The 20,496-nt window shown below is 47.6% G+C and overlaps 1 protein-coding gene across 4 annotated transcripts in view; it reads right to left on the bottom strand.

The window, feature by feature from the left end:
• LOC129813453 (rabphilin-3A-like) overlaps window positions 1-20,496 on the bottom strand; it is a 54,621-nt gene that overhangs the window by 4,276 nt on the left and 29,849 nt on the right. For all 4 annotated transcript variants that reach the window (XM_055865787.1, XM_055865788.1, XM_055865783.1 and 1 more), the window contains 9 exons: window positions 18,960-19,043; window positions 17,986-18,223; window positions 17,639-17,851; window positions 17,279-17,443; window positions 6,941-7,020; window positions 6,537-6,611; window positions 5,982-6,091; window positions 5,172-5,298; window positions 1,355-1,411 (listed from right to left, as the gene is read on the bottom strand). In XM_055865787.1, the coding sequence (XP_055721762.1) occupies window positions 1,355-1,411; window positions 5,172-5,298; window positions 5,982-6,091; window positions 6,537-6,611; window positions 6,941-7,020; window positions 17,279-17,443; window positions 17,639-17,851; window positions 17,986-18,223; window positions 18,960-19,043 (1,149 nt within the window). The remainder of the gene's footprint in view (window positions 1-1,354; window positions 1,412-5,171; window positions 5,299-5,981; window positions 6,092-6,536; window positions 6,612-6,940; window positions 7,021-17,278; window positions 17,444-17,638; window positions 17,852-17,985; window positions 18,224-18,959; window positions 19,044-20,496) is intronic.

The following is a 20,496-nucleotide window of genomic DNA, read 5'->3' as shown; positions in this document are numbered from 1 at the left end:
GTCCACCCGCCTCTTGAGGATTGACCACAAGTTCTCAATGGGATTAAGGTCCGGAGAGTTTCCTGGCCATGGACCCAAAATATTGATGTTTTGTTCCCCGAGCCACTTAGTTATCACGTTTGCCTTATGTCAAGGTGCTCCATCATGCTGGAAAAGGCATTGTTCGTCACCAAACTGTTCCTGGATGGTTGGGAGAAGTTGCTCTCGGAGGATGTGTCGGTACCATTCTTTATTCATGACTGTGTTCTTAGGCAAAATTGTGAGTGAGCCCACTCCCTTGGCTGAGAAGCAACCCCACACATGAATGGTCTCAGGATGCTTTACTGTTGGCATGACACAGGACTGATGGTAGCGCTCACCTTGTCTTCTCCGGACAAGCTTTTTTCCGGATGCCCCAAACAATCGGAAAGGGGATTCATCAGAGAAAATTACTTTACCCCAATCCTCAGAAGTCCAATCCCTGTACCTTTTGCAGAATATCAGTCTGTCCCTGATGTCTATCCTGGAGAGAAGTGGCTTCTTTGCTGCCCTTCTTGACACCAGACCATCCTCCAAAAGTCTTCGCCTCACTGTGCGTGCAGATGCACTCACACCTGCCTGCTGCCATACCTGAGCAAGCTCTGTACTGGTGGTGCCCCGATCCCGCAGCTGAATCAACTTTAGGAGACGGTCCTGGCGCTTGGTGGATTTCTTGGGCGCCCTGAAGCTTTCTTCACAACAATTGAACCGCTCTCCTTGAAGTTCTTGATGATCCAATAAATGGTTGATTTAGGTGCAATCTTACTAGCAGCAATATCCTTTCCTGTGAAGCCCTTTTTGTGCAAAGCAATGATGACGGCACGTGTTTCCTTGCAGGTAACCATGATTGACAGAGGAAGAACAATGATTCCAAGCACCACCCTCCTTTTGAAGCTTCCAGTCTGTTATTCGAACTCAATCAGCATGACAGAGTGATCTTCAGCCTTGTCCTCGTCAACACTCACACCTGTGTTAACGAGAGAATCACTGACATGATGTCATCTGGTCCTTTTGTGGCAGGGCTGAAATGCAGTGGAAATGTTTTTTGGGGGATTCAGTTCACTTGCATGGCAAAGAGGGACTTTGCAATTAATTGGAATTCATCTGATCACTCTTCATAACATTCTGGAGTATATGCAAATTGCCATCATACAAACTGAGGCAGCAGACTTTGTGAAAATTAATATTTGTTTAATTCTCAAACCTTTTGGCCACGACTGTACATGTAGGTAGGGGTAAAGTGACAATGCATTCAGGTGTAAATCTTAGGTATGAACGTCAAGTGTAAACCCTGAGTACTGTGTCAGGTGTGAATCCTGTCTCAGGTGAGTCTTACCTCCTCCTCGTAGAGAGCCATGCCCCGGGCTGAGCCTCCTGTGCCTGCCTTCTTCACCTGGGACAGGAGGGAGTGTGGGGGTGAGATAACTTCTATCAGTATTATTCTATCAGTATTATTAACAGTTGGATCCCCAATGAAGTGGTTCAGTGGTTAGACAACCGTCTCCAGACATGCATGCACTTATGGACACACACTGTTGTAGTTCCTACCTGGACCACCCGCTCTAAACACACACTGTTGTAGTTCCTACCTGGACCACCCGCTCTAAACACACACTGTTGTAGTTCCTACCTGGACCACCCGCTCTAAACACACACTGTTGTAGTTCCTACCTGGACCACCCGCTCTAAACACACACTGTTGTAGTTCCTACCTGGACCACCCGCTCTAAACACACACTGTTGTAGTTCCTACCTGGACCACCCTCTCTAGTCACACTGTTGTAGTTCCTACCTGGACCACCCTCTCTAGTCACACTGTTGTAGTTCCTACCTGGACCACCCTCTCTAAACACACACTGTTGTAGTTCCTACCTGGACCACCCTCTCTAGACACACACTGTTGTAGTTCCTACCTGGACCACCCTCTCTAAACACACACTGTTGGAGTTCCTACCTGGACCACCCTCTCTAGACACACACTATTGTAGTTCCTACCTGGACCACCCTCTCTAGACACACACTGTTGTAGTTCCTACCTGGACCACCCTCTCTAGACACACACTGTTGTAGTTCCTACCTGGACCACCCTCTCTAGTCACACTGTTGTAGTTCCTACCTGGACCACCCTCTCTAGACACACACTGTTGTAGTTCCTACCTGGACCACCCTCTCTAGTCACACTGTTGTAGTTCCTACCTGGACCACCCTCTCTAGACACACACTGTTGTAGTTCCTGACTGGACCACCCTCTCTAGACACACACTGTTGTAGTTCCTACCTGGACCACCCTCTCTAGACACACACTGTTGTAGTTCCTACCTGGACCACCCTCTCTAGTCACACTGTTGTAGTTCCTGACTGGACCACCCTCTCTAGACACACACTGTTGTAGTTCCTACCTGGACCACCCTCTCTAGACACACTGTTGTAGTTCCTACCTGGACCACCCTCTCTAGACACACATTGTTGTAGTTCCTACCTGGACCACCCTCTCTAGACACACACTGTTGTAGTTCCTACCTGGACCACCCTCTCTAGACACACACTGTTGTAGTTCCTACCTGGACCACCCTCTCTAGACACACACTGTTGTAGTTCCTACCTGGACCACCCTCTCTAGACACACACTGTTGTAGTTCCTACCTGGACCACCCTCTCTAGTCACACACTGTTGTAGTTCCTACCTGGACCACCCTCTCTAGACACACACTGTTGTAGTTCCTACCTGGACCACCCTCTCTAGACACACACTGTTGTAGTTCCTACCTGGACCACCCTCTCTAGACACACACTGTTGTAGTTCCTACCTGGACCACCCTCTCTAAACACACACTGTTGTAGTTCCTACCTGGACCACCCTCTCTAAACACACACTGTTGTAGTTCCTACCTGGACCACCCTCTCTAGACACACACTGTTGTAGTTCCTACCTGGACCACCCTCTCTAGACACACACTGTTGTAGTTCCTACCTGGACCACCCTCTCTAGACAGACGCTGTTGGAGTTCCTACCTGGACCACCCTCTCTAGTCACACTGTTGTAGTTCCTACCTGGACCACCCTCTCTAGACACACACTGTTGTAGTTCCTACCTGGACCACCCTCTCTAGACACACACTGTTGTAGTTCCTACCTGGACCACCCTCTCTAGACACACACTGTTGTAGTTCCTACCTGGACCACCCTCTCTAGACACACACTGTTGTAGTTCCTACCTGGACCACCCTCTCTAGACACACACTGTTGTAGTTCCTACCTGGACCACCCTCTCTAGACACACACTGTTGTAGTTCCTACCTGGACCACCCTCTCTAGTCACACTGTTGTAGTTCCTACCTGGACCACCCTCTCTAGTCACACTGTTGTAGTTCCTACCTGGACCACCCTCTCTAGTCACACTGTTGTAGTTCCTACCTGGACCACCCTCTCTAGTCACACTGTTGTAGTTCCTACCTGGACCACCCTCTCTAGTCACACTGTTGTAGTTCCTACCTGGACCACCCTCTCTAGACACACACTGTTGTAGTTCCTGACTGGACCACCCTCTCTAGACACACACTGTTGTAGTTCCTACCTGGACCACCCTCTCTAGACACACACTGTTGTAGTTCCTACCTGGACCACCCTCTCTAGTCACACTGTTGTAGTTCCTGACTGGACCACCCTCTCTAGACACACACTGTTGTAGTTCCTACCTGGACCACCCTCTCTAGACACACTGTTGTAGTTCCTACCTGGACCACCCTCTCTAGACACACATTGTTGTAGTTCCTACCTGGACCACCCTCTCTAGACACACACTGTTGTAGTTCCTACCTGGACCACCCTCTCTAGACACACACTGTTGTAGTTCCTACCTGGACCACCCTCTCTAGACACACACTGTTGTAGTTCCTACCTGGACCACCCTCTCTAGACACACACTGTTGTAGTTCCTACCTGGACCACCCTCTCTAGTCACACACTGTTGTAGTTCCTACCTGGACCACCCTCTCTAGACACACACTGTTGTAGTTCCTACCTGGACCACCCTCTCTAGACACACACTGTTGTAGTTCCTACCTGGACCACCCTCTCTAGACACACACTGTTGTAGTTCCTACCTGGACCACCCTCTCTAAACACACACTGTTGTAGTTCCTACCTGGACCACCCTCTCTAAACACACACTGTTGTAGTTCCTACCTGGACCACCCTCTCTAGACACACACTGTTGTAGTTCCTACCTGGACCACCCTCTCTAGACACACACTGTTGTAGTTCCTACCTGGACCACCCTCTCTAGACAGACGCTGTTGGAGTTCCTACCTGGACCACCCTCTCTAGTCACACTGTTGTAGTTCCTACCTGGACCACCCTCTCTAGACACACACTGTTGTAGTTCCTACCTGGACCACCCTCTCTAGACACACACTGTTGTAGTTCCTACCTGGACCACCCTCTCTAGACACACACTGTTGTAGTTCCTACCTGGACCACCCTCTCTAGACACACACTGTTGTAGTTCCTACCTGGACCACCCTCTCTAGACACACACTGTTGTAGTTCCTACCTGGACCACCCTCTCTAGACACACACTGTTGTAGTTCCTACCTGGACCACCCTCTCTAGTCACACTGTTGTAGTTCCTACCTGGACCACCCTCTCTAGTCACACTGTTGTAGTTCCTACCTGGACCACCCTCTCTAGTCACACTGTTGTAGTTCCTACCTGGACCACCCTCTCTAGTCACACTGTTGTAGTTCCTACCTGGACCACCCTCTCTAGTCACACTGTTGTAGTTCCTACCTGGACCACCCTCTCTAGACACACACTGTTGTAGTTCCTACCTGGACCACCCTCTCTAGACACACACTGTTGTAGTTCCTACCTGGACCACCCTCTCTAGACACACACTGTTGTAGTTCCTACCTGGACCACCCTCTCTAGACACACACTGTTGTAGTTCCTACCTGGACCACCCTCTCTAAACACACACTGTTGTAGTTCCTACCTGGACCACCCTCTCTAAACACACACTGTTGTAGTTCCTACCTGGACCACCCTCTCTAGTCACACTGTTGTAGTTCCTACCTGGACCACCCTCTCTAGTCACACTGTTGTAGTTCCTACCTGGACCACCCTCTCTAGACACACACTGTTGTAGTTCCTACCTGGACCACCCTCTCTAGACAGACGCTGTAGTTCTTCATCTGGTTGGCTTTGAGTTTCTTCAGAGCAACACGCGTCTCTCCTATGAACTCATTGTGTCCAAACTTGTCCATATCACTCACCGACAGCCTGGAAGAAGGAAGAGGAGTTTTAATCTCTTATTATTTTGTAATTTTATCCCCTTTTTCTCCCTAATTGCGATCTTGTCTCATCGCTGCAACTCTCCAATGGGCTTGGGAGAGGCAAAAGTCGAGTCATGCTTCTTAACACCTGCTCGCTTAACCCAGAAACCAGCTGCACCAATGTGTCGGAGGAAACACTGTTGAACTGACGACAGCTTGCAGGCGCCCGGCCCTCCACAAGGAGTCGCTAGAGCGCGATGAGCCAAGTAAAGCCCCCCCGGCCAAACCCTCTCCTAACCCAGACGACGCTGGGCCAATTGTGCGCCACCCTATGGGACTCCTGGTCACGGCCGGTTGTAACACAGCCTGGGATCGAACCCCAGGCTGTGGTGATGTCGCAGGCTGTAGTGACGACCGCTGCGCCACTCGGGAGGCCCAGGAAGAAGAGTTTTATTCTCTTATTCTCTTACTCTCTTCTTGCATCACAGAACAGTTTTTATTCTCTTTTTTCCCTTTAGCTCTGGGAAATCGTACTGATTTAAATGGAGAGCCACTGAACAAAACTGGGCCAATATCAATATAAACATTGTCATTGTATTTTAAATGGAATCATTTCTGAATCATTTCAGATGGCCCAGTGGGTCACTCATACAGTATATCCAGTAGTGGTATGGTTGAGGCTGTTATTACCGTAGTGTTTTGCGCTGCATGTCGTCATCAGTGATACCATGGTACACCAGAGTCTCATTCCACACTGGGTTCAGAGTGCCCTTCAGGGTCTTAGTACGCAGCTTGTTAGACTGGAGGAAACGGGGAGAGGGGGAGGGGAGAGACAGGGGAAGAAATAGAGCAGGAGACAAAGGGAGATAAATGGAGAGAGACAGAGAGAGGGAAAGATTTTTCTTATTTTCACTTTCACTTCTAGACTGTCTAAAAGTTAGACTGTGGAGAGAAGATTAATAGATATACAGTACATGATTACTTCACCAGGGGAACGTCTGTGTCAACAGGAAGCAGGAGTACAGGCCTACTGTGTGGTCCAGTGGTTAAAGATCCCAGCACAGATGTACAGCCTAAGCTACCAGAGTCGGTATAGGGTTCGAATTCGACCCATGCCCTTCTAACATGCAAACTCTCCTAGTTTTCCTGTCTCCTCTTCACAGTGCTATCTCAATAAAAAAATACATCAAACCAGGGCTACAACACAAAGACAAGATTATAGGAAACCAGAAGTGTTGAAGTTACCTTACTGGCTCCAGGTAAGAGGTGCAGCTTGACGTAGGGGTCTGCTAGTCCGTTAGAGTCCATCGGCTTTAAACCCTGTGAGAAAGAGAGAGAGAGAGGGAGGGAGAGGGAGAGAGGGAGAGAGGGAGAGTGAGAGAAAGCGAGAGCAAGATGTCATCAAGGCAAAGGGTGGCTACTTTGAAGAATCTCAAATCTAAAATATACAGTATGTATATTTGTTTAACACTTTTTTGGTTACTACATGATTCCATATGTGTTATTTTATAGTTTTGATGTCTTCACTATTATTCTACAATGTAGAAAATAGTAAAAAATAATGAAAAAACCCTGGTTTGAGTAGGTGTGTCCAGAATTTTGACTGGTACTGTGTATGCGTATACACCGTGTCGTGTGTGTGTTTTTACCTTGGCTTTGACTATGTTGCAGTGCAGCGTGTTGTTCCCCTGTTCATAATGCAGAATGAACTCCAGCAACCCCAGCGTGGCTGATGGACAGAACAAAATAATGACAAAAGAAAGTCCGATTGGTTTCTGCTACCAACAAAGAGATAGGGAGAGGGAATAACAGAACCACAGAGAGAGGGAGAGTGTGTGTACATTAGAACATGTGTATTTTATGGTTATTCTACGCAAAGGAATTGTCCGTAGAGCTCTGAGACAGGATTGTGTCTAGGCACAGATCTGGGGAACGGTAAAATGTCTGCAGCATTGACGGTCCCAAAGAACACAATGGCCTCCATTATTCTTAAATGGAAGAAGTTTTGAACCACCAAGACTCTTCCTAGAGCTGGCTGCCTGGCCAAACTGAGCAATCAGGGGAGAAGGGCCTTTGTCAGGTAGGTGACCAAGAACTACCGTATTATATATTATTAAATATTATTAAATACCGTATGCGTCTTGATCCAAGATGGCGTAGCAGTCAGATGTCCTTTGTCCTCGTCTTGTCGTGTCCTGTGTATATATATTTTTATATCCTTTTCTTCGCATATCTTTAAAAAAAAATGTTTTCTAAAACTCAACTTCAAAACACTCTCCTGCAACCCGCCTCACCCAATGTGGTGCGGATCTGTTTTTTTCTCTAAAGTATTATTCACCTCGAATCTGGAATCCCCCAACAGAAGCTAGCCAGCTCTCTAGCTACTAGCTAGCAGTCAGCTATTTACTGCTAGCGGTCATCAGCTAACCTTTAGCTCGGAAAGCTCTCGCCAGTTTGTACAACGCGTCTCAAACCAGAGCATACCGGACCTATTTTCTCTCCATATCCCCGGATTCCTACAGCAGACTCTGAACATTTTCATCTGGTTCTTCGCAACTAGCTAACCGTAATCCCGGGTGACTACTCCTGGCTAGCGTTTCCATCCCGGAGCAAGCACCAATTAGCTTGAAGCTAGCCTGGCTAGGGCTCCTGGGCTACCACCGAAGCCCACTCCTGGGTTACAACATCCGGACCCCTTCTACTGCCGGTACGGGGCACGGAACCCCACCGATCCTCTACGACTGGAATACTGACATAATCTGCCCGAGGATTCCAACAGGCCCCTCAGGCGTGACGTCCGCTGAAGGCCCATTCTGGAAACACCGGCCTACTAGCTACCTGGAGCAACTTGGAATCCTACTAATCCACGACTGGTTTATCAACGTCACCGCACGAAGAGCAGAATTACTCACCAATTTACCAGCATCGGACTGTCTCTCGACAACAACGCCGGATTCCTGCCGTAATCCCTGAGCCACTACTTCTGATCCTCACAGCTAGCTTGCAGCTAGCGCAGCTAGCGCAGCTAGCGCCACTGCCACGAAGCTAACACCAGTTAGCAAACACAATTCTACAATTCACAACCTCTCTTTCGCCATCGCCATCCGGCTTGGATTCTCTGTCGACACGACCACGTCTGGTCTGCAGACGAATAACCCATCCGCTGTGCCCTCAACCGGCCTCCGTCTGAGCAGACCCCCTCCGTCTGAGCAGACCACCCCCCGGGCTACTAACTTTAAAACGCTGCGTACTAGCTTAGTGGAGGCCTCCCTGCTCCATCTACGGCTGCCCCCTGGACACTATGATCACTTGGCTACATAGCTGATGCCTGCTTGACTGTCCATTAATTCACAGTACTCCATTCTGTTTATTTGTGTTTTATCTGTCGGCTCTGTGCTTTAACTCAGGATCTGTGTGTAGTTAATCCGACCCTCTCTGCCTAGTCGTCGCCATTTTTACCTGCTGTTGCTGTGTTAGCTGACTAGCTGCTGTTATCTCACCTGTTGTTTTAGCTAGCTCTCCCAATCAAGACCTGCAATCACTTTATGCCTTATTGTATGTCTCTCTCAAATATCAATATGCCTTGCATACTGTTGTTCAGGCTAGTTATCATTGTTTTGGTTTGCAATGGACCCCGTAGTTCCACTCTCCATACCTCTGATACCTCCTTTGTCCCACCCCCCACACATGCGGTGACCTCACCCATTGAGACCAGCATGTCCAGAGATACAACCTCTCTTATCATCACCCAGTGCCTGGGCTTGCCTCCGCTGTACCCGTGCCCCACCATACCCTGGTCTGCACATTATGCCCAGAATCTATTCTACCACGCCCATAAATCTGCTCCTTTTATTCCTTGTCCCCAACGCTCTAGGCGACCAGTTTTGATAGCCTTTAGCCGCACCCTCATCCTACTACTCCTCTGTTCCTCGGGTGATGTGGAGGTAAACCCAGGCCCTGCATGTCCCCAGTCACCCTCATTTGTTGACTTCTGTGATCGAAAAAGCCTTGGCCTCATGCATGTCAACATCAGAAGCCTCCTCCCTAAGTTTGCCTTACTCACCGCTTTAGCACACTCTGCCAACCCTGATGTCCTTGCCCTGTCCGAATCCTGGCTTAGGAAGGCCACCAAAAATTCTGAGATTTCCATACCCAACTATAACACTTTCCGTCAAGATAGAACTGCCAAAGGGGGAGGAGTTGCAATCTACTGCAGAGATAGCCTGCAAAGTTCTGTCATACTTTCCAGGTCTATGCCCAAACAGTTCGAACTTCTAATTTTAAAAATTAATCTCTCCAGAAATAAGTCTCTCACTGTTGCCGCCTGCTACCGACCCCCTCAGCTCCCAGCTGTGCCCTGGACACCATCTGTGAATTGATCGCTCCCCATCTAGCTTCAGAGTTTGTTCTGTTAGGTGACCTAAACTGGGATATGCTTAACACCCCGGCAGTCCTACAATCTAAGCTTAATGCCCTTAATCTCACACAAATCATCAAGGAACCCACCAGGTACAACCCTAAATCCGTAAACATGGGCACCCTAATAGACATTATCCTGACCAACTTGCCCTCCAAATACACCTCTGCTGTCTTCAATCAAGATCTCAGCGATCACTGCCTCATTGCCTGTATCCGCCACGGGTCCGCGGTCAAACGACCACCCCTCATCACTGTCAAACGCTCCCTAAAACACTTCTGCGAGCAGGCCTTTCTAATCGACCTGGCCCGGGTACCCTGGAAGGATATTGACCTCATCCCGTCAGTTGAGGATGCCTGGTCATTCTTTAAAAGTTACTTCCTCACCATATTAGACAAGCATGCTCCGTTCAAAAAATGCAGAACCAAGAACAGATATAGCCCTTGGTTCACTCCAGACCTGACTGCCCTCGACCAGCACAAAAACATCCTGTGGCGAACTGCAATAGCATCGAAGAGCCCCCGCGATATGCAACTGTTCAGGGAAGTCAGGAACCGATACACGCAGTCAGTCAGGAAAGTAAAGGCCAGCTTTTTCAAGCAGAAATTTGCATCCTGTAGCTCTAACTCCAAAAAGTTCTGGGATACTGTAAAGTCCATGGAAAACAAGAGCACCTCCTCCCAGCTGCCCACTGCACTGAGGCTAGGTAACACGGTCACCACTGATAAGTCCGTGATAATCGAAAACTTCAACAAACATTTCTCAATGGCCGGCCATGCCTTCCTCCTGGCGACTCCAACCTTGGCCAACAGCCCCGCCCCCCGCGCTGCTACTCGCCCAAGCCTCCCCAGCTTCTCCTTTACCCATATCCAGATAGCAGATGTTCTGAAAGAGCTGAAAAACCTGGACCCATACAAATCAGCTGGGCTTGACAATCTGGACCCCCTATTTCTGAAACTGTCCGCCGCCATTGTCGCACCCCCTATTACCAGCCTGTTCAACCTCTCCTTCGTATCATCTGAGATCCCCAAGGATTGGAAAGCTGCCGCAGTCATCCCCCTCTTCAAAGGGGGAGACACCCTGGACCCAAACTGTTACAGACCTATATCCATCCTGCCCTGCCTATCTAAGGTCTTCGAAAGCCAAGTCAACAAACAGATCACTGACCATCTCGAATCCCACCGTACCTTCTCCGCTGTGCAATCCGGTTTCCGAGCCGGTCACGGGTGCACCTCAGCCACGCTCAAGGTACTAAACGATATCATAACCGCCATCGATAAAAGACATTACTGTGCAGCCGTCTTCATCGACCTGGCCAAGGCTTTCGACTCTGTCAATCACCATATTCTTATCGGCAGACTCAGTAGCCTCGGTTTTTCTAATGACTGCCTTGCCTGGTTCACCAACTACTTTGCAGACAGAGTTCAGTGTGTCAAATCGGAGGGCATGTTGTCCAGTCCTCTGGCAGCCTCTGTGGGGGTACCACAGGGCTCAATTCTCGGGCCGACTCTTTTCTCTGTATACATCAATGATGTTGCTCTTGCTGCGGGCGATTCCCTGATCCACCTCTACGCAGACGACACCATTCTGTATACTTCCGGCCCTTCCTTGGACACTGTGCTATCTAACCTCCAAACGAGCTTCAATGCCATACAACACTCCTTCCGTGGCCTCCAACTGCTCTTAAACGCTAGTAAAACCAAATGCATGCTTTTCAACCGTTCGCTACCTGCACCCGCACGCCCGACTAGCATCACCACCCTGGACGGTACCGACCTAGAATATGTGGACATCTATAAGTACCTAGGTGTCTGGCTAGACTGCAAACTCTCCTTCCAGACTCATATCAAACATCTCCAATCCAAAATCAAATCTAGAATCGGCTTTCTATTCCGCAACAAAGCCTCCTTCACTCACGCCGCCAAACTTACCCTAGTAAAACTGACTATCCTACCGATCCTCGACTTCGGCGATGTCATCTACAAAATAGCTTCCAATACTCTACTCAGCAAACTGGATGCAGTTTATCACAGTGCCATCCGTTTTGTTACTAAAGCACCTTATACGACCCACCACTGCGACCTGTATGCCCTAGTCGGCTGGCCCTCGCTACATGTTCGTCGTCAGACCCACTGGCTCTAGGTCATCTACAAGGCTATGCTAGGTAAAGTGCCGCCTTATCTCAGTTCACTGGTCACGATGGCTACACCCACCCGTAGCACGCGCTCCAGCAGGTGTATCTCACTGACCATCCCTAAAGCCAAAACCTCATTTGGACGCCTTTCCTTCCAGTTCTCTGCTGCCTGCGACTGGAACGAATTGCAAAAATCTCTGAAGTTGGAGACTTTTATCTCCCTCAACAACTTCAAAAATCTGCTATCCGAGCAGCTAACCGATCGCTGCAGCTGTACATAGTCCATCTGTAAACTACCCACCCAATTTACCTACCTCACCCCCCATACTGCTTTTATTTATTTACTTTTCTGCTCTTTTGCACACCAGTATCTCTTCTTGCACATGATCATCTGATGATTTATCACTCCAGTGTTAATCTGCTAAATTGTAATTATTCGATTTATTGCCTACCTCATGCCTTTTGCACACATTGTATATAGATTCTCTTTTTTTTCTACCATGTTATTGACTTGTTTATTGTTTACTCCATGTGTAACTCTGTGTTGTTGTCTGTTCACACTGCTATGCTTTATCTTGGCCAGGTCGCAGTTGCAAATGAGAACTTGTTCTCAACTAGCCTACCTGGTTAAATAAAGGTGAAATAAAAAAATAATAATAAAAAAAAACCCGATAGTCACTCTGACAGAGCTCCAGAGTTCCTCTGTGGAGATGGGAGAAACTTCCAGAAGGACAACCATCTCTGCAACACTCCAATCAGGCCTTTATTTTATTTTTTTATTTTTTTTTATTTAACCTTTATTTAACCAGGTAGGCAAATTGAGAACACGTTCTCATTTACAATTGCGACCGGTTTATGGTAGTAGAGTGGCCAGACGGAAGCCACTTCCCAGTAAAAGGCACATGACAGCCCACTTGAAATTTGCCAAAAGGCACCTAAAGGACTCTCAGAGCATGAGAAACAAGATTCTCTGGTCTGATGAAACCAAGATTGAACTCTTTGGCCTGAATGCCAAGCGTCACGTCTGGAGGAAAGCTGGCACCATCCCTACGGTGAAGCATGGTGGTGGCAACATCATGCTGTGGGGATGCTTTTCAGAAAAAGTGACTGGGAAACTAACCAGGATTGTTTCCTAATCAGGAAAGATGAACAGAGCAGTACAGAGAGATCCTTGATGAAAACCTGCTCCAGATCACTCATGACCTCAGACTGGGGCGAAGGTTCACCTTCCTACAGGACAACGACCCTAAGCACAAGTCTCTGAATGCCCTTGAGTGGCCAAGCCAGAGCCTGGACTTGAATCCGATCGAGCATCTCTGGAGAGACCCGGAAATAGCTGTGCAGCGACGCTCCCCATCCAACCTGACAGACCTTGAGAGGATCTGCAGAGAAGAATGGGAGAAACTCCCCAAATACAGCTGTGCCTTGTAGCGTCATACCCAAGAAGACGCACGGCTGTAATCGCTGCCAAACATGCTTTAACAAAGTACTGAAGAAAGGGTCTGAATACCTACAGTTGAAGTCAGAAGTTTACATACACCTCCAGTATCTTCACAAGGTCCTTTGCTGTAGTTCTGGGATTGATTTGCACTTTTCGCACCAAAGCACGTTCATCTCTAGGAGACAGAACGCGTCTCCTTCCTGAGCGGTATGACAGCTGCGTGGTCCCATGGTGTTTATACTTGCATACTATTGTTTGTACAGATGAACATGGTACCTTCAGACATTTGGAAATTTCTCCCAAGTATGAACCAGACTTGTGGAGGTCTACAATTTTTTTCCTGAGGTCTTGGCTGATTTCTTTTGATTTTCCCATGATGTCAAGCAAAGAGGCACTGAGTTTGAAGGTAGGCCTTGAAATACATCCACAGGTACACCTCCAATTGGCTCAAATTATGTCAATTAGCCTATCAGAAGCTTCTAAAGCCATGACATCATTTTCTGTAATTTTCCAAGCTATAAAGGCAGAGTCAACTTAGTGTATGTAAATTTTTGACCCACTGTAATTGTGATACAGTGAATTTTTGGAAAAATGAATGGTGTTATGCACAAAGTAGACGTCCTAACCGACTTGCCAGAACTATAGTTTGTTTACAAGTAATGTGTGGAGTGGTTGAAAAACAAGTTTTAATGACTCTAACCTAAGTCTATGTAAACTTCCGACATCAACTATAATTGTGATATTTCCCAAAATTTTTTACACGTTTGCAAAAAATTGTAAAAACATTGTTTTTGCATTGTCATAATGGGGTATTGTGTGTAGATTGATGAAGGGATTTTAAAAAAATCAATTTTTAGAATAAGGCTGCAACGTAACAAAATGTGGAAAAAGTCAAGGGATCTGAATACTTTCCTAATGCACTGTAGGTCGGGGTAAAGGGACGAGGCAACAGGATATATAATAAATAGTAGCAGCAGCGTATGTGATGTGTCAAAAGAGTTAGGACAAAAAGGTCAATGCTTTAGCAGTCTTATGGCTTGTGGGTAGAAGCTGTTTAGTGTCCTGTTGGTTCCATACTTCGATACAGCTTTCCCCCCCCCCCCCACCTTAATTTAATCAGGTAGGCCAGTTGAGAACAAGTTCTCATTAACAACTGCAACCTGGCCAAGACAAAGCAAAGCAGTGTGACAAAAACAACAACACAGAGTTACACATAAACAAACGTACAGTCAATAACAGAAAAATCTATGTACAGTGTGTGCAAATGTAGAAGAGTAGGGAGGTAGGCAATAAATAGTCCATAGAGGCGAAATAATTACAATTTAGCATTAATACTGGAGTGATAGATGCGCAGATGATGATGTGCAAGTAGAGATACTGGGGTGCAAAAGAGCAAGAGGGTAAGTAATAATATGTGGATGAGGTAGTTGGGTGTGCTATTTACAGATTGGCTGTGTACAGGTACAGTAATCGGTAAGCTGCTGTGACAGTCGAATCTTAAAGTTAGAGAGGGAAATATAAGACTCCAGCTTCAGAGATTTTTGCAATTCGTTCCAGTCATTGGCAGCAGAGAACTGGAAGGAAAGGCGGCCAAAGGAAGTGCTGGCTTTGGGGATGACCAGTGCAATATATCTGCTGGAGCGTGTGCTACGGGTGGGTGCTGCTATGGTGACCAGTGAGCTGAGATAAGGCGGGGCTTTACCTAGCAAAGACGTATAGATGACCTGGAGCCAGTGGGTTTGGCGACGGATATGTAGTGAGGCCCAGCCAACGAGAGCATACAGGTCGAAGTGGTGGGTAGAATATGGGGCTTTGGTGACAAAACGGATGGCACTGTGATGACTACATCCTGTTTGCTGAGTAGAGTGTTGGGGGCTATTTTGTAAATGACATCGCCGAAGTCAAGGATCGGTAGGATAGTCAGTTTTATGAGGGTATGTTTGGAAGGAGGCTTTGTTGCGAAATAGGAAGCCGATTCTAGATTTAATTTTGGATTGGAGATGCTTTATGTGAGTCTGGAAGGAGAGTTTACAGTCTAACCAGACACCTAGGTATTTGTAGTTGTCCACACATTCTAGATCAGAACCGTCCAGAGTAGTGATGCTAGTCGGGCGGGAGGGTGCGGGCAGCGATCGGTTGAAGAGCATGCACTTAGTTTTACTTGCATTTAAAAGTAGTTGGAGGCCACGGAAGGAGAGTTGTATGGCGTTGAAGCTCGTTTGGAGGTTTGTTAGCACAAAGAAGGGCCAGATGTATACAAAATGGTGTCGTCTGCGTAGAGGTGGATCAGATAATCACTAGCAGCAAGAGCGACATCATTGATGTATACAGAGAAAAGAGTCGGCCCGAGAATTGAACCCTGTGGCACCCCCATAGAGACTGCCAGAGGTCCGGACAACAGGCCCTCCGATTCGACACACTGAACTCTATCTGAGAAGTAGTTGGTGAACAAGGCGAGGCAGTCATTTGAGAAGCCAAGGCTATTGAGTCTGTCGATAAGAATGCCATGATTGACAGTCAAAAGCCTTGGCCAGGTCGATGAAGACGGCTGCACAGTGTTGTCTTTTATCGATGGCGGTTATGATATCGTTTAGGACCTTGAGCGTGGCTGAGGTGTACCCGTGACCAGCTTGGAAACCAGATTGCATAGTGGAGAAGGTATGGTGGGATTCGAAATGGTCGGTGATCTGTTTGTTAACTTGGCTTTCAAAGATTTTACAAAGGCAGGGCAGGATGGATATAGGTCTACAACAGTTTAGGTCTAGAGTGTCTCCCTCTTTGAAGAGGGGGGTGACCGCGGCAGCTTTCCAATCTTTGGGGATCTCAGACGATACAAAAGAGAGGTTGAACAGGCTAGTAATAGGTGTTGCAACAATTTTGGCGGATAATTTTAGAAGGAAAGGGTCCAGATTGTCTAGCCCAGCTGATTTGTAGGGATCCAGATTTTGCAGCTCTTTCAGAACATCAGCTGTCTGGATTTGGGTGAAGGAGAAGGGGGGGGGGGGGGGGGCAAGTTGCTGGAGGGGGTGCTGAGATGTTGGCCGGTAGTGGAAAGCATGGCCAGCCGTAGAAAAATGCTTATTGAAATGATTGATTGCCGTGTGGCAGCAGAGAGAACAGTCTATGACTTGGGTGGCTGGAGTCTTTGACAATTTTTAGGTCCTTCCACTGACACCGCCTGGTATAGAGGTCCTGGATGGCAGGGAGTTCAGCCCCAGTGATGTACTGGGCCGTACTTAGCACTCTCTGTAGCACCTTGCGGTCGGGTGCCTTGCAGTTGCCATACCAAGCGGTGGTGCAGCTCTCAAAGGTGCAGCTGTAGAACTTTTTGAGGATTTGAGGGCCCATGACAAATCTTTTCAGCCTCCTGACGGGGAAGAGGCGTTTTCGTGCCCTCTTCACGACTGTGTTGGTGTGTGTTTGGACCATGATTGGACCTTAGTGATGTGGACACCGAGGAACGTGAAGCTCTCGACCCGCGCCACTACAGCCACGTCAATGTTAATGAGGGGGGGGGGGGGGGGGGCTCAGCCCTCCATTTCCTGTAGTCCACTATCAGCTCCCTTGTCTTGCTGACGTTGAGGGAAAGGTTGTTGTCCTGGCACCACACTGGCACCACACTGCCTCCCTATTGGCTGTCTCGTCTTCGGTGATCAAGCCAACCACCATTGTGTCGTCAGCAAACTTAATGATGGTGTAGAAGTCGTGTACGGCCACACAGGGAGTACAGGAGAGGACTATGCACGCACCCCTTACGGGCCACCGTGTTGAGGGTCAGCGTGGCGGATGTGTTGTAACCTCTAACCCCTAAACCTAACCCTAAACCTTAACCCCAAACCCCTAACCCTATTTCTAACTCTAACCATCATTTTAACCCTTAACCTAACCTCTAAGCCTAAAATAGGACATTCCCCACTTGTCCAAATTTTCCTTGTTATACTATCTGGTCCCCACAAGGATAGTAAAACCAAACACACAAACACACACTCACTTACTGGATTCATCAGAGTCGTATTCGTTGTCATTGTCTTCGTTGGGAGCGGGGCCTGTGCGTGGTGCCATTCTGGGTTTGGGGGCAGGAGTGGGTTTCTCCTCCCTGACTAGAGGTGGTGCTCTCTCCTCTCTCTGCTGTGGGTATCTGCTCTTCTGTGGTGCAGGGGCTGAAGAAGAGAAATACAGATATCTAGCCAGTCTCAATTTCAAAGTAGAAGGGATTATGCAAGTTAGTCGTTGGTGGCAATTGGTAGGTTAACAAAACCAAAGTTGTTTCTTCTTATCCATTGACTGCTTTCAGAGAGGGTAAGGCAACACAGATGTAATTTTGTAATTTGGGTGAAATGTCCCTTTAATCATACCCTGTGCTGTGACTGTGTCAGCTGGAGCTGGTGGGTTCTCTCTTCCTCTGGCTGTGGGAGGTCTGTAGCCTAACTGTCTTTCCATCTTCACCACCTCCTCCACCACGGCAGGGCTAACCTGGGCCTCAGCAACACCCTCTAGTGTCTGAGCAGAGCTATTGCCCTCTGGGTCCTGTTGCTCTGAACTGGAGTACGGGGGCTCATCAGTGGGCTCTGAGACAAGATGACATTTTGAAATATATATGTCCTCGATACCCAACATCTGAGACAAACTAAAAGCTTTTGCTTTTACCTCTCATACAAGTCCAACTAGTAGTGAAATGGAAATGCTTGTTTCCACTGCTCACCTTGGTTTTGTATGTTGGAGTAGTAGTTATCCTGCTGCTCCTGCCGCTCTGTGTAGTCCTCTGCACCAGGGTTTGGCTGGTAGCTGGACTGGGCACTGGGCTGGTGATGGGCATGGGTAGGGGTCTGGGTACGGGGGCTCTCTGTACCTGTCCCTCTGGGCCTGGAGATGGGCAGGGGAGCAGGGAGGACTTGCTGGGGTTGGCCCTTAAAGAACCATGCTCCAGAACGCTTCAACATCTAGACATAGAACGAGAGATGGAGAGACACAGAGAAAGAGAGAGAGAGGGAAGAGATGTAGAGAAAGAGTGAGAGAGAGATCTCGGGAGAGACAGCGAGAGAGAGATGGAGAGGGAGAGAATTAGATGGAAAGAGAGAAAATGAGATGGAGAGAGACAGAGAAAATGAGATGGAGAGAGACAGAGAAAATGAGATGGAGAGAGACAGAGAAAATGAGATGGAGGGGGGGGGGTAGCGTGCTTAGCAGATGAGTTATCGCACATTGATTGACAAGTAGAACCATTTAATTAAAGGGTCTGAAACGTAGTGACTGAACCAGCTGAACCCTCATCTCTCTCCTCTCTCGTCTACCCCTTCACTCTCTTACACTCTCCACCCTTCTCTCTCTTCCTCTCTCCAGCCTTCTCTCTTTTACCCCGTATCTTCCTCCTTCTCTCTCTACCCCTTATCTTCCTCTCTCTCCCCTTCTCTCTCCATCTGTCTCTCCTTTTAGATTCTGAAGGGACAAACAACCACAATCATTTCTCATAAGAGGGAATATTCAATGGAGGATAATTAGAGGGTACTGCGAATTATTATTAAAATGATTAAAGCTACTGACTGTCTCTCCACCCCTTCTTTCCTCCCCTCATCACTCTCCCCTTGTCCCCCCCCCTCTGCCCCTCATGCCTCTCCTCTCACTTCTATCCTGTCTCTCTCTTTCCTCTCTCTCTCTTTCCCTCTTTTTCCACCTCACCTCTTGATGTTCACTGCAGATCCTACAGACCCACACTGGAGATGACGAACGGCTGTTCTGAATCCCACAATTACTGCACATGTGCTGGAGGCAGAAACACACACGCGCACACGCACACGCGCACGCACACACACACACACGCGCACACGCGCACACGCACACACACACACACACACACACACACACACACACACACACACACACACACACACACACACACACACACAGGTCTCTTGAGGCAGTGCAGGTACACACACAATTTTACAGTTCATATAGTGAATGTACAGACAGGATCATCTCTAAGTAACAAGAACTAGAAAGTAGAACAAAAGAAATTAACAAAATTATGACTTACACTAGTTACAGGCAGTGGTGTAAAATACTTAAGTAAAAATACTTTAAAGTACTACTTAAGTAGTTGTTTTGGGTATCTGTACTTAACTTAACTATTTATATATTTTACTTTTACTTCACTACATTCTTAAAGACAATGATGTACTTTTTACTAAATACATTTTCCCTGGCACCCAAAAGTACTCATTACATTTTGAATGCTTAGCAAGACAGGAACATTTTCTAATTCACACACTTATCAAGAGAACATCCCTGGTCATCCCTACTGCCTTTGATCGTGTGGACTCACTAAACACACATGCTTCGTTTGTAAAGGATTTCTGAGTGTTGGAGTGTGCCCTTGGCTATCTGTTTAAAAAACAAGAAAATGGTGCCATCTGGTTTGGTTAATATAAGGAATTTGAAGTGATTTATACTTTTACTTTTTATAGTTAGGTATATTTTAGCAATTACATTTACTTTTGATACTTATTATTAATAATTTGTTTATTTATTTTTTACCCCTTTTTCTCCTCAACTTCGTGGTATCCAATCAGTCGTTGCAGCCTTGTCTCATCGCTGCAACTCCAGTACGGACTCAGGAGAGGCGAAGGTCGAGAGCTGTGTGTCCTCCGAAACACAACCCAACCAAGCCGCACTGCTTCTTGACACAATGCCCACTTAACCCGGAAGCCAGCTGCACCAATGTGTCGGAGGAAACACTGTACACCTGGCGACCGTGTCAGCGTGCACTGCGCCCGGCCCGCCACAGGAGTTGCTAGTGCGCGATGGAACAAGGACATCCCTACCGGTCAAACCCTCCCCTAACCCGGACGATGCTGGGTCAATTGTGCGCCGCCCCATGGGTCTCCTGGTCTCGGCCGGCTGCGACAGAGCCTGGACTCTAGTGGCCCAGCTAGCACTGCAATGTAGTGCCTTAGACCACTGCCCCACTCGGGAGGCCAACTTTTGATACTTAAGTATATTTAAAACCAAAGACTTTTACTCAAGTAGTGTTTTACTGGGTGACTTTCACTTTTACTTGAGTCATTTTCTTTTAAGGTATCTTTACTTTTACTCAAGTATGAACATTTGGTACTTTTTCCACCACTGGTTACAGGAGTTAGAGGAGATACAGGAGATAAAGGAGTCACAGGAGATACAGGAGTTACAGGAGTTACAGGAGATAAAGGAGTTACAGGAG

This window comes from Salvelinus fontinalis, chromosome 2 (genome assembly GCF_029448725.1).
Source record: "Salvelinus fontinalis isolate EN_2023a chromosome 2, ASM2944872v1, whole genome shotgun sequence".
NCBI lineage: Eukaryota > Metazoa > Chordata > Actinopteri > Salmoniformes > Salmonidae > Salvelinus > Salvelinus fontinalis.
This window is presented reverse-complemented; position numbering and strand designations above follow the sequence as displayed.